General features: G+C 45.9%; 1 protein-coding gene and 1 pseudogene across 3 annotated transcripts in view; one reads left to right on the top strand and one right to left on the bottom strand.

Annotated features, from left to right (window-relative positions):
- Positions 1-141: 141 nt before the first annotated feature.
- Positions 142-14,225, top strand: part of POP1 (POP1 homolog, ribonuclease P/MRP subunit) — a 33,815-nt gene continuing 19,731 nt past the window's right edge. For 2 of the 3 annotated variants that reach the window (XM_058668594.1, XM_004580625.2), the window contains exons 1-6: positions 144-266; positions 5,344-5,487; positions 7,193-7,360; positions 9,171-9,346; positions 11,367-11,615; positions 14,132-14,219. In XM_058668594.1, coding sequence (XP_058524577.1) covers positions 5,346-5,487; positions 7,193-7,360; positions 9,171-9,346; positions 11,367-11,615; positions 14,132-14,219 — 823 coding nt within the window. In that variant the 5' untranslated portion in view covers positions 144-266; positions 5,344-5,345. Of the gene's footprint in view, positions 267-5,343; positions 5,488-7,192; positions 7,361-9,170; positions 9,347-11,366; positions 11,616-14,131; positions 14,220-14,225 lie in introns of all 3 variants that reach the window. The other variant, XM_058668593.1, reaches the window with a different exon arrangement.
- LOC118757515 (5S ribosomal RNA) lies at positions 8,017-8,136 on the bottom strand (annotated as a pseudogene).

Below are 14,225 nucleotides of genomic sequence, written 5' to 3'. Positions count from 1 at the left end.
GGTTAGCGCGGCTCACTCAGATCCACCTGACTGACCGCACAGGCAGCCAGCGTCTCAGCCCCTCGGGGGCTTACGTCGAGGCCGCATGCGTGCACGCGCTCGGCCTTCTGGGAGTTGTAGTCCGGGCGCGATTCCAGGCCACGTGGAGGAAGCTGGCAGCCTGACGCAGGCGCCCTTCGGCCCTGCTGTCGCGCGTGTCGCCGTAGAGGGGCTGGCGGCAGAACCTTGTCGTTCTGACCCGGGAACTTCCTCGGAACATCTGGTAGGTAAGTCAAGACGGCCCGTCAGAGTCGGGGAATTTGTGTCTGAGGTGTGTTGGGGGCAGCGCCCCTCCAATCCCGAGCCCGACGCCTGTGTCCGGCCCCGGCCCCCCTGCGCGTCCCCTTGTCTTCGCAGCCCGCGGGCCCCTGTTCCCCATCCCGAACCTTCTTCGGCCCCCGCCGGGGCTCGAGCTCGCTGCTTCTGCCATTGCTCGCCTCGTCTACCAGCCTGCGGGACGCGGCTGCGGGGGTCCCGCCATCACGCCTCGCCCTGGGCGGTGTCCACCTTCGCCTGCTGCCCGCGCGTCCGCCTCTCTGGAATGCTCGGGCTTGGCCAGGTCTCCTTGGATTTGAACGCAGCCCTCAACTCTTGGGATCCCTTCCTCGCTCTCGGCGCCACGGCTGGTCTCCGTAGTCAGAGGGACGCTACGTTGGCTCGGGAGGTCTTCAGGTCCTGTTAGCGTGGTGTTATGGGCGGTGTGCTTAGGGTCAGCGTGCAAGGATTGAGCGCCTCATACACAAGGCACCCTGGGGATGCAGCCGTGAAGAAAGACGAGATCTCAGTTTTGTTTGCTTCCAAGGTGTCACACAGGTGAACCCCTTGGATTCCACCATGCCCTCCTTACTGCTCACGTCTTGAGATTCCAGAACCTTCAGCTCTCTTTCGTTGATGTAGGACTAAGGTCTCCTAGCTTGCTTGTACTCTGTTCCTATCCCATTGTCCACAGAATCATTACTTGTGAACTCACCCAGGAGATTCCTCCGTGTGTGGATCCAAATTCTAGCTGAAATCCCACATTCTTATTTTTTTTTTGCTGAGTCACACACCCACCCTCCCCCCACTTTATCCAGTTTTAGAAATTGCGCTAAACTGCAGGTTTTAACATTAAAATATATATATATATATATTTGAACGAGATGCAGAGAAAGAGGGACAGAGCTCTTCCATTCACTGGTTCATTCTCCAAAAGGTTCTCTTGGCTGGAGCTTGGCTGGTCCAAAGCTGGAAAGCTGGGAGCCAGGGAGCACCTTGTGGGTGTGGAGTCCCAAGGACTTGGACCATCCCTACTGCTGTTTTTCCAGGCCATTAGCATGGAAGTGGAGCAGCCAGGACACAAACTGGCACCTGTATGGGATGCAGGTGCTGCAAAATGAGACTTTACTGTGCTGTGCTGTAGTCCTGACCCATATTTCTTTGTGTATGGTTTCATTCTGTCTTGTGCTTTAAGGATAGTAAAAGGAGTCAGACTGGCTTGTGTCTGGTAGCCTTGGGTGTGTGTGTGTGTCTCATGTGGTGCAGAACCTGTCTCTGCTTGTTTCTTTATGTGTAAAGTGAGGACAATGTAGTGTTTCCCTCATTGAGATGTGAGGAGTAAATGAATAAAGTGGGTAGAATGGTACCTGGCACATATGAGATTCCAAAATTTTGGGCATCAGGTTCTCTGTTTCTCTCAGTTTATTTAAGAGGCAGAGAAAGACAGCTTCCACCTTCTGATGCCAGCAATGACCCAGCTTGGGCCAAAGTAGGAGCCGGGAACCCAATCTAATCTCCCATGTAGCTGACAGACCTCAACCACTCAGCAGTACCTCCCTCCTGCCCCCAGTGGGATTGATACTGGCAAGAAGCTGGATTCTGGAGCAGCAGCTGGAAGTCAAACCCAGGCATTCCGGAATGGAACACAGACATCTTAACTGCTGCAACAAACGCTTGCCCCACATTGAGCTTGCAGTTCTATTTAAAGACCTTTTAGAAGTCTGCTTGTAAAGTGCTCACTGTTAGTTACCTAAAAAGGATACATTCTTCTTCTTTTTTAATATTTATTTACCTTTATTGGAAATGCAGATTTTTTTAATAGAGAGAAGAGACAGATCTTCCATCTGCTGGTTCACTCCCCAAGTGGCCCCACAGCTGAGCTGAGCCAACCATAACTCAGGAGCTAGGAACTTCTTCTGATCTCCCACAGGGGTACAGGGTCCCAAGGTTTTTGGCCATCCTCCACTGCTTTTCTGAGCCACAAGCAGGGAGCTGGATGGGAAATGGAACAGTCAGGATACGAACTGGCGCCCATAGGGATCCTGGCACCTGCAAGGCAAAGACATTAGCCTCTGGGCTATCGTGCCAGGCCCAAGGCTAAATTCTTTTTTTTAAAGATTTATTTATTTTTATTGCAAAGTCAGATATACAGAGAGGAGGAGAGACAGAGAGGAAGATCTTCTGTCTGATGATTCACTCCCCAAGTGACCACAACAGCTGGTGCTGGGCTGATCTGAAGCCAGGAGCCAGGAACTTCCACAAGGTCTCCCACTTGGATGCAGGGTCCCTAGGCTTTGGGCTGTCCTCGACTGCTTCCCCAGGCCACAAGCAGGGAGCTGGATAGGAAACCGGACTGCCAGGATTAGAACCAGTGCCCATATAGGTGGGATCCCAGTGCGTTTAAGGCAAGGACTTTAGCCGCTAGGCCATGGCGTCAGGCCCCCAAGGCTAAAATTTTTTAAGGAAAGAGATCACACCCTTGGCCTAGTTTGGTGTTATACACAGTAGGAATCTATTAGCCACATATTGGGTATCCAAGAACTTGTTTAGATTTTTTTAAATCAGCATGCAGTGTTTTAAATAAGAGCTTTCAAAAAAGGGAGAGGGTTAGTGTTGTGGCACAACTATTTGAGCCCACATCCCGAATTTGAATTGTGACCCAGTTGCTCTGCTTCTGATCTGGCTCTCTGCTGTTGTGCCTGGGGGGCAGTGAGTGATGCCTTGAGCTTTTGTAGTAGACTTGGAGTTCTTGGTTCAAGGCCAGGCCGTCCTTGACTGTTGCAGGCATTTGGGCAGTGAAGATCGAGCTCTCTCCTTGTTTATTTGGAAGACAGAGGGAGAATCTACAGCGCTGTGCTGGTTGTCATATTAATGAATAGGCTTCAGTGGGAATCGTGCAAATTGTGACAGGGCATATTAGAAGTTTGTGTGTTTTGATTGATGTAACAATTAAGATTGAGGTAGTAGAGAATCTGCCGTATGCAGTACTGGCTATAGCTTTCATATAGGCTGACATTTCTAGGAATGTAATATAGCCAAGTCAGTTTGTACTTTTTGTGGGAGTGTTTACCAGAATGGGAGATTATGTCACCAGTGGCATTGTCGGTTGCTCTGTATAGTGCCAGTTCTCCACACTTGAGTTACTTTGCCTTTGAGTCTGCTTGCCTGTGTAGGAAGTGAAGACTAATAAAAATACTTGGAGAATAGTTTGGCTGAGCTCCTTGGCTTCTAGTCTCCGTGCAGGCCATCGGAGTAAGCAATGCATGTTACTGACTGTGTGTGGGTGGGGAGGGGGTTTGGGGTGGTGCCAACACCCCTGCAGCTGTCTGTTATGTGTACCCCTGTGCAAACTCAACTCTGTGGTGTTATATGGTAGCTTATAGTTGTGTGAAATAGCTATACACAAGTTACTTACTTTTTTTTTAAGGATTTATTTATTTTTATTGGAAAAGCTGATTTGCAGAGAGAAGGAGAGACAGAAAGAAGGATTTTCCATTTGCTGTTTCACTCCTCAAGTGGCTGCAAGAACCAGAGCTGAGTCAATCTTAAGCCAGGAGCCAGGAACCTCTTCTAGATCTCCCAGGTAGATGCAGGGTCCTAAAACCTTGGGCCGTCTTCAACTGCTCTTCAAGGCCACAAGCAGGGAGCTGGGTGGGAAGCAGAGCAGCTGGGACATGAACCCGCACCCATATGAGATGCTGGTGCTTGAAGGTGGAAGATTAGCTGGTTGAAGCATTGTGCCAGCCACACTTTTTAGTTTTTATATTATACTTAGGTCATATATGAGAGGATATTGCAATTGATAAAAGTTATGCATCTGATAAATTATTTTAATGATAATTTTATTTCAAAGTAGAAAATGGCTATTCAAACTGAATAAAAATAAGGGAGTTTTAAGTTTGAGACAGAAAATACTGGGTAAGTCAGTCAAACTTTACTAGATTTCTATCGTTCGTTCTTACTTCACATCAAACTAATAAATTTTAAAATATAGAGGTTGGTGTTGTGGCTAAGCCTTCATCTGGGGTGCCGACTTTTCATATGGGTGCTGGTGCATGTCCTGTGGCCTGGAAAAGCAGATGAGGATGACATAAGTCCTTGGGCCTTGGCACTGTTGTGGGAGACCCAGAGGAAGCCCCTGACTTAGGATTGGCTCAGCTCTGGCCTTTGTGCTCAACTCTGTCCTTTTTCCTGTAACTCTGCCTTTCAAATAAAAAGAAATCTTTCAAAGTGCAGTTTGTCTCATCTCAGTAATAGAAGTAAAAACATTGATCATTTGTAAGTGGTTTTTCTAGCAGTTATCATTTCAAAATAGGATGTTTCTTATTTCATTGATTCACAGCTCTTATTTTACCTAGGAATCAAGATAAAATGTAGTAACCAATTTTATTTTACTATTTTTAAACATTTATTTTTATTGGAAAAGCAGATCAGATTTACAGAGAGAAGGAGAGACAGAGAAACATATTCCATTCACTGGTTTACCCCCCAAATGAAGCTGAGCCAGTACAGAATAGGGTCTCCCATGCAGGTGCAGAGTCCCAAGGCCTTGGGCCGTCCTCCACCACTCTCCCAGGCCACAAGCAGGAAGCTGGATGGGAAGTGGAGCAGCTGGTGCCCAGATGGGTTCCCAGAGTTTGCAAGGTGAGGATTTAGCCATTGAGCCCTTGTCCCAGGCCCTGGATTTATTTTTCGTGGTGTCTTGTGCTCTTATCTCACCACATTTTTCATTCTTCTAATGTACTTTGTGCTGTGTCAGCATCTGAGTATGATTTAATTATTTGGCAACATAAACTAGAAGGTACCAGCAGGATCTCTTCCATTAGTAAAGTTTTTTTTTTTTACCTTGATTCAGGTTTTGTATTAGTACAGATTCATAATTGCTTTGACTTATCTAACTGCCATGGATCAGTGTCATATTTTGATATCTGTCCACTCATAATAAATGTATATTACAGAATGAGACTTCATCTTAGACATTCTTTAAATTTGTTTTTGTTTTCAAATGGAAGTTTCCTCTCTAAATTTAATTTATTACCTTCTTTCCAGAAATGTCTAATGCAAAAGAAAGAAAACATGCTAAGAAAATGAGAAACCAACCTACTAATGTGACTTTGTCCTCTGGCTTTGTGGCTGATAGAGGCGTGAAGCATCATATTGGAGGTGGGAAACCTTCCCAAGCTGAGAAGCAAGGTAAGATAATGTATGATGGTCTCTTTGTTCCAGTTGAGACCAAGCTGCTGCCATTAGCTTCTTTTGATAGTCATTATCTAAATAATGATTAAAAGCATAGAAATAATAAGAATGAATTAAACTCGTTTTTCTCTAAGTTAGCAAATTGGAGTACTTGCTAAGCAAGTCTTTTTGTCACTCGCAGGTCCATACTTGTGGAGTTTTGGGGGTCATTTGTGGGAGCACACAGAGCTGGTCAACATGGAGTTGCCCCTTGTGCCCATTTCCGTGAGGGTTCTCCTATGTTCTTGTTGGAGCTCCATGTGGGGATGGATGGCCTCAGGATGGAGCGAGCAGAAGGGCAGTGCAGGCAGTGGCACTAGGGCTGGAAGTGCAGCTGTAGGGCCTTCCGCCAGGCACTTAGCGCTGCCAAGCTTTTGGAGAGTTGTTTTAGTACTTAAGATTAGGATCTATACAAGATTAACATATCTGCATGTTATTCTGAGGAGCAATGGTTGTATTGTGAATAATAACCATGTGTATTTCAGAGTTGGTGTATTTTATTTCTACCCTAACATCAATTATTATTAAATTATACTTCCATAATTCCCATGTGAAATATGGGACAGTTGAACTTCTGTGCTGATTCCAAAATCTCAGGAGGACATGGGAAAAGATAGCAGTCATTCAGTGAGACAGCAGTAGAAAATGCCAGCTAGAGCTGTGGTCTAGAACATTTTGGAATATTTAAAGAATAGTGTGCATCGGGTCTAATTGAATACATCTTAGGTTGTGGTTATTAGGATCTAGGTTGCGATCCATCAGTTGGTGCCTGGTGTGCCGTGTGGTAAGCCCTTCAAATGTGTGAGCTCATCCAGAGCTTGTAATGACAAACCGTGCAGCTGCTTCCAGGTGGTAGTGGCTTACATAGTAACGCCGCGGTGGAGATAAGCAGGAATACTGTAAAATCCTCCATAGATCTCTGTCCCCATTCAGGCAGATTTGGATGTTACCCTAGGGTCAGAATGGTGAGACTGTCCAGGTGTTTGACCAAGACTTTACTTCTAATCCTTGCTTTGAATTAGCCTACTGGCTGTCATCTTGAGCGGATCGAAGCGGAATATACAGCATTTTGTAGCTGAGATATTATTTAAGAGCATGGTTTTGAGGCTGCTGTAACAAAATGCCCTCATAGGGCATTAGTTCCCACAGTTGTGGAGGTTGGGAAGTGAGGATCCAGCTTGGTGTCTGGGGAGGGCCTGCATCGGGTTTGTAGCGGTGCCATTCCCACTGTGTCCGCCCGTGAGAGGAGCAGGAATCCTGGGGGGTTGTTCTTTGCAAGACACTCCTGCCGTTCTTGGGGTTATACCCATGTAACTAACCACCTCTCCACTTCATGGCAGCCACTTGGTTGACTTTGAGCACACAAATTGGGGGGGGGGGATGCAAACTTCAGACTATAGCAGGAAGCTGTGGACATTTTTTTGCTCGTATCTGTTTATAACCAAGTTGGTTTATATGCCTTACGGACACGGTTGCCTCCTGTGCTGGCATCTTTCTTGGTGACCTCCCTCCTGGAGACCCTGCCTCTTTCAAAAGAGATGGCAATAGCCACCTCATTGGGTGGCCGTAGGATTCCCAAGCTGACCTGTGTTGTCAGCCAGCAGATATCCTTGTTCCCTGAGCAATGATGTTTCTTTTTATTCCCTTTTCAAAAACACACTAGAACCTCACTCTGGAACTGGACGACTGTGGCAAGCCAAAATGACCTCCCACTCACTGTCTGAGCCCGACGGGAACGAGCTGTGTTCTTCCAAAGTCATGTTTAAGAAGAAGGGAGGCTGGAAAGCTGGTCCTGAGGGCACCTCTCAGGAGATCCCCAAGTACATAACTGGTGGGTGTCAGATGCAGGTGATGGTTGGCTGACCTTGGTTTCTGGGCAATCTTGTGCCCATAGATTGTCCTCCTCATCCTCTCCCCTCTGCTTCCACCCTGGGTCTTGCTCACTGCCAGGCTGCAGTTTGGTTATGGTTTCCTGGGCCTGGTGCATCTGTCTCCCTTCTTGGGGTTCTCTTACCGTCTCACAACTGCTTACTTGTGAATTCTTCCTCTGAATCCCTGCCCCTTCCTTCTGTAAGTGTGCCATCCATGCTGTCCTACATTCCGATGGCAACCAAGACCACCTTCTTGGTTTTTTTTTTGTAAGATTTATTTATTTTTATTGGAAAGTCAGATTTATAGAAAGAAGGAGAAACAGAGAGAAAGAACTTCCATCTGCTGGTTCACTCCCCAAATGGCCGCAATGACCAGAGCTGAGCTGATCTTAAGCCAGGAACCAGGAGCTTCTTCTGGATCTCCCACACAGGTGTGGGGCCCCATGGCTTTGGGCCGTCCTCTTCTGCTTTCCCAGCCACAAGCAGGGAGCTGGATGGGAAGTGGAGCAACTGGGACATGAACAAGCACCCACATGGGGTGCCAGTGCTTGCAAGGTGGAGGATTAACCAGTTAAGCCGATGTGCAGTTCCAACCAAGACCTTTCTTTTTAGGGCCTGTGTGAGGCTTATCTGACCTCATATTCTGTCTCCCATCCAAGTACTAACCAGGCCCGACCCTGCTTAGCTTCCGAGATCAGACGAGATCGGGCGCGTTCAGGGTGGTATGGCCGTAGACTGACCTCATATTCTGTCATGTCCTCACCACTCCCATCCCATCTATCACAGAAACCTGTTCCTGGGTGTACACCTGAGATGGGCCCTCTGGTTCTGCTTTGTCTCTCTGTTGACTGGAATTTCCTTGGCACCCTGTTTAATCTTCCTAAGAAATTATATTTCAGTAAAGAAGACCAGTAATAGATACATATGACAATACTCCCAAATGTTCTGGAAAAAATGGGATGAAGAAATGAAATGCCTTTCCCATGCAGTTTTTGAAGCAACTTTGAATTTGGAAAAGGCGGAAAATATTAAGGGAATGTCAGAAGAACTGTTAACATTTTGTTTTTCCTTGTTTCCCTGTGATTATTGCACCTATAAATGGCTGTGACCATGTTTTATGTGTATATACTGCATGAATTTTTCTTATACCGCATGAATTTTATGAAGACTCTTGTTTTAGACTCTGTAAAATTTTTAAACTTTTTTTTAGAGGTTTATCTGTTTGAAAGAGTTACACACAGAGAGAGAGAGAGAGCGATGGAGAAAGAGATCTTTTATTCACTGATTCACTTCTTAGATGGCTACATCTGGCAGTACTGGACCATACTGAAGCCAGGAGCCAGGAGCTTCACCAGTCCTAGGAGCCCAAGTACTTGGACCATCTTGTGCTGCTTTTGCTAGGCGATTAGTAGGGACTGGATCAGACGTGGAGCAGCTGGGACTTTGAACCAGTACTCATTTGGGTACACACATTTCCTGTGGTGGCTTCACTTACAACAACATAATGCCAGCTCTGAAATTTTTTTTTTTTTTTTTCTGATTATAACAAGTAAGCCTGAATTCCTGCTGGAAAATGAAACTGCTCTGCAGATAATAATCGCATCGTGTTGCAGCTCAGCCAGAGCTGCCGTTGGTATTCTGAAAGGGGTTAGGGTGGCGGGGGACTTGTGAGCTTCTGTACTTCTAATCTGGCTTCCTTTTGAAATCCGCCAAGAAGAACAATATGGATTTGGGACTTGTTTTCAGAGATCCTCTGCTTGTCTTCAACAGCCTCTACTTTTGCCCAGGCACGGGCTGCTGAAATCAGTGCTATGCTGAAAGCTGTGACCCAGAAGTCTTCTAATTCGCTGGTCTTCCAGACCCTACCCCGGCACATGAGACGGAGAGCCATGAGCCACAATGTCCGTCGCCTTCCTCGACGGTTACAGGAGATGGCGCAGAAAGAGGTGGGAGTTGTACCTGATATCAGTGTGCAGGTTGGAGATGCTGGAAGAAATGGAGAAGTACTTGGCCTAATAGAGCTTCAGTGAAAGCCACAACGAAGCGTGTGGCGGCATGCTCTTGTGAGAGATAGGGGTGGCAGAGGTGGCATGTTTGATGCAAACGTCATTCAGTCCCTCCCTTGTTACTCTCAAGCAGGTTTGCAGACAGCTGAAGTTTGGTTCGATGCATCATTTGGAACCCTCTGTCTTTTTTACATTTAAAGTAAAATTAGGCCCCTCTTGCCAGATTTGCACTTTCGTTTCTGTGATTAGAAATGTGGTTAGAAGTTTGAGGTTAGAAGGAAAAAAGTACGTCATTCATGTCTAATTTTGCCTTCTTTATCAGAGTTGACAACTTGAACTTGCTTTTGGTTTTTTTATACAAGTCTAATTTTGTTTTGACTTCGCCAAAATTCTGGTGACTATTTAAGCTAGCCCTGCCTTTTTTCCCCCCCTGCCCAATGGAACTGAACAGATAGCACATTTATTTTTTTTGTATTTTATTGAAGAAAAGAGATAGGCTGAAACCTCAAGCCTGTGTTCTTCCCAGGTCTTCCATATGGTTGCAGGGACCTAAGTGCTTGAATCATTACCTGCTGTCATATCATGTTCATCAGCAGGAAGTTGGATTGAAAACAGAGTGGGGACTCAAACCCTGGCATCCTATGGGGCATCTTTTTTTTTTTTAAAGATTTATTTATTTTTATTGGAAAGGCAGATATACAGAGAGGAGGAGAGACAGAAAGATCTTCTGTCCAATGGTTTATTCCCCAAGCGGCTGCAATGGCTGGAACTGCACCTATCCAAAGCCAGGAGCCAGGAACTTCCTCTGGGTCTCCCACACAGGTGCAGGGTCCCAAAGCTTTGGGTCATCCTCAATTGCTTTCCCAGGGCACAGGCAGGGAGCTAGATGGGAAGCGGGGCCGCCAGGGTTAGAACTGGTGCCAATATGGGATCCCGGTGTGTTCAAGGCAAAGACCTTAATTGCTGCGCTATCACGCCATGCTCCCATGTGGCATCTTAACCACGGTACTTAATGCCTGCCCTGCCCTGCTACTCACATCTGTTGATTGGTTCAGAATTTTTTAAAAAATGATTATTTTCATTGGAAAGACAGATCAGATTTATGAAAAGGAGAGACAAAATGATTTTCTTTTCACTGCTTCACTCCCCAAATGGCCGCTGTGGCTAGAGCTGAACTGATCTGAAGCCAGCAGCCTTTTCTGGGTCTCCCATGTGAGTGCAGGGTCCTAAGCTTTTGGGCCAACCTCCACTGATTTCCCATGCCATAAGCAGGGAGCTGGATGGGAAGAGCACCTGCTATACAAACCAGTGCCCATATGGGATCTTGGCTCTTGCAAGGTGAGAATTTGGCCACTGAGTCATTCTGTTGGGCCAAAGTTCCTATTCTTAAGTGATTTCTCAGAAACCAACAAGAAAAAATATTTTCCCTGTAAAAATTTAGTTTAGCTGTAGGAGAGATTGAGAGTGAAAAATAATTTGTATTTTTTACTTTGTAGAATTACTGGAAGAGCTGTTTCCTAGAGATAACTGTTAGTGTTTGTCTATGTGGCCTGATTGAAATGAACTCTGTGGATTTTCTTACTGTTGTATTTTTGGTCTTAAGTTTTTAGTTCTAGTTAAAGTGTTACAGGCTAAAGCAGCAATAAGCCTTTGATTAATTCTGTCTTGTGCTCTAACAGTAATAGTCACATTATGGTCTACTGCTGTGTTGACCATTCTACAAGTATTCTAGTCAGAGTCCACATGGTTAGTGATAAAACTGCGTCCTTTTTAGGTTTGCCTGACTAAAATAAATGCTTTCTGTTGTGTCTACTTTAGATCAAGCTGGAAAATTAAGCAAGCTTAATGAAGTCTTGCAAGTATTCCACTTACTCTAAAGTTGAGTGTTTGCTTGCTTGACATTGAATTTTGTTCCACGATGCTAACAAACTGGGATCTGTTTCTGTTTGTGAAACCATAGGCGGAGAAAGCTGTACATCAGAAAAAAGAACACTCGAAAAGCAAATGCCACAAAGCGCGAAGGTGTCACATAAACCGGTTGCTAGAATTTAACCGTAGACAAAAGAAGAACAGGTGGTTGGAGACTCACATTTGGCACGCCAAGCGGTTTCACATGGTCAAGAAGTGGGGCTACTGCCTCGGCGACAGGCCGACGGTGAAGAGCCACAGGGCCTGCTACCGGGCCATGACGAGCCGCTGTCTCCTGCAGGTGCGCTTTCCATAGCTTTTCCACTCCTCCCAGTTTAGCTTTGAAGAATAGTTTATGATATGCAAAAGCCCAGTCTGTGAGGTTATTAACGCTATTTATTTTGTAAGGTTTTAAGTTTTTAAATTTTCATTTGATTGGAGCAGAGGGAAAGAGACAGAAAAAAGGGAGAGAGAGAGAGAAAGAGAGAACCTTCCATTTGCAAATGCCTGCAGCAGCCAGGTTGGAGCTAGGCAGAAGCAGGGAGCCAGGAACCCTATCTGGGTCTCCCATGGAGATCTGGAGGACCTTGATACTTGATACTTGAGCCATTATCTGCTCCCTGCCAGTGTGCCTTGGCAGGATGTGGAATAGTTGGGGCACAAAGCAGGCACTCTGACATGGGCTTAGGGTGTCCCAAGTGAAGAATTCATCATTGTGCACGATAGCCCAGGTTATCTACTTTATAAATAACTACTGAGCATGAGGCACTTGGCCAAACGCTGAGATAAAGCAGCCCAAAGTTAGTGGGTGAGAATGACATTAATAAAATTATTAGGGAGGGCCCAGCTCAATAGCCTAGTGGCTAGAGTCCTCGCCTTGCATGTTCCAGGATCCCATATGGGTACCCATACTAATCCTGGTGGCCCCACTTCCCATCCAGCGCCCAGGTTGTGGCCTGGGAAAGCAGTTGAGGATGGTCCAAAGCCTTGGGACCCTGCACCCGTCTGGGAGACCTGGAAGAGGCTCCTGGCTCCTGGCTTGGATAGGCGCAGCTCCAGCCATTGGCAGCCGCTTGGGGAGTGAATCAGTGGACGAAAGATCTTTCTGTGTCCTCCTCTCTGTATATCTGCCTTTCCAATAAAAATAAATAAAAAGAAAAAAGAATGAAAACTTAAAACATATTTAAAAACATTTTTTTGAGTGAAATGCATGCTTGTCAGGGAAGAGTAAGCAGTACGATAAGCAAGCGTGTCCAGTGTAGGTGCAGGAAGGCTGCTCCTGGCTTTGTGCAGGTGGCGGTCTCTGGTCTCAGTGTTTCTTGTATGAGATCAAATGGGCCCTGCTCCTTAGGTTGTTGGGAGCGTTGACTGGCCGTCCATGAAAGGAGCTGACCCAGTATTGGATACTCAGTGGGCTTTATGTGACCATTAGTTGTTGTTGTTCTCTAACATTTATCTCAGTACGCTCTCTCCTCATTTCAATTGATTGGTCTTGTTACTCTTTAAACATTTTTTAAAAAAAATTTTATTGGAAAAGCAGATACATATAGAGAAGGAGATACAGAGAGAAAGATCTTCCGTCCTCTTATTCACTCCCCAAATGGCTGCAACGGCCCGAGCTGAGCTGATCCGAAGCCAGGAGTCAGGAGCCTCTTCTGAGTCTCCAATGCAGGTATAGGGTCTCGAGGCTTTGGGCTGTCCTCGACTGCTTTCCCAGGCCACAAGCAGGGAATTGGATGGGAAGTGGAGCTGCCGGGATTAGAACTGGCACCCATATGGGATCCTGGGGTGTGCAAGGTGAGAACTTAGGTCACTAGGCTACTGCGCTGGGCCTTTTTAAAAATTAAATTAAATTGTTAAGTTTTTACTGGAAAGGCAGATTATATAGAGAAGATCCTGGTGTGTTCAAGGCAAGGACTTTAGCCGCTAGCCATGGCGCTGGGCCCTAGATCTTGTTACTTTTCAGGTTTCTTCCTGTGCCACTTGTCAAAGTTGGGTAGCATGGTCAAAACCGAGCACAGAAACAGTATGGGATAAACTGGTTGCGGCGTTGTGTCTCTAGGCTGTGAAGTCATGGTGAGGTCCTGACTGAGCTAACCTGAATGATCACGCTGACCATGATCTTAGGTGATTGTGTAGAATTGATTGTGGTCTTGCTTCTTCCTCTGTGGTTTCTTATGATAGGTAGATTTGCCGTATAAGTAGTCCTTTAGTTAGAGCAATTGTTGTTAGAAATGTAACAGATTTCCTCTTAAATGTGTTTATTTGAGAGACAGAGAAAGAAGGGGACAAGGAGACAGAATGTTTTCTCCTGTAGATTTGCTTTCCAAATACCTGCTAGCTGGGTTAGGGAAGGCTGGGAGCCAGAACGCAGTATGCAGCTTAAGAAGCCAAATGTCTGAGCCGTCACTGCTGCCTTCCAGGGTCTGCCTTGGCAGAGAGCTGGAATCCAGAGCCCTACGTGAGTACCACTCCCAGGTATTCCAGTGTTGGAGGCGGACACCTAATCCGTTAGGCTAATGCCTGCCCAGGGAGCTGCAGTTTCTACACCCTTTTGATTGGGAGCTAGATGCAGATTAAATCTTAATTAAGTGCAATCTTGGTTAAATGCAGAGTCATCTTGATTTCAGTTCAGGTTAGTCCAAAAATGTTTGCTGATGTAATAAGGGTGGATGGGTCTCAGGTTGTGCCTTTACTGAGAAGCTTGCTCCAGCACTTTGTTCTGCTTTGTGCTTCTAGAGACATTCTGATATGGCTTTGGAAGTTTTTCTGGAAGTGCATTCTTAAGTGTTTAATTATGTGTCCTTGTTTATGCAGGATTTATCCTACTACTGTTGTTTGGAGTTGAAGGGCAAAGAGGAAGAAATACTAAAGGCGCTTTCTCAAATGTGTAGTGTGGACACAGGTAATC

The sequence above is a fragment of the Ochotona princeps genome, chromosome 9, assembly GCF_030435755.1.
Source record: "Ochotona princeps isolate mOchPri1 chromosome 9, mOchPri1.hap1, whole genome shotgun sequence".
Classification (NCBI taxonomy): domain Eukaryota; kingdom Metazoa; phylum Chordata; class Mammalia; order Lagomorpha; family Ochotonidae; genus Ochotona; species Ochotona princeps.
Note: the sequence above shows the minus strand (reverse complement) of the source record. Positions and strands in the feature narration are given on the sequence as shown.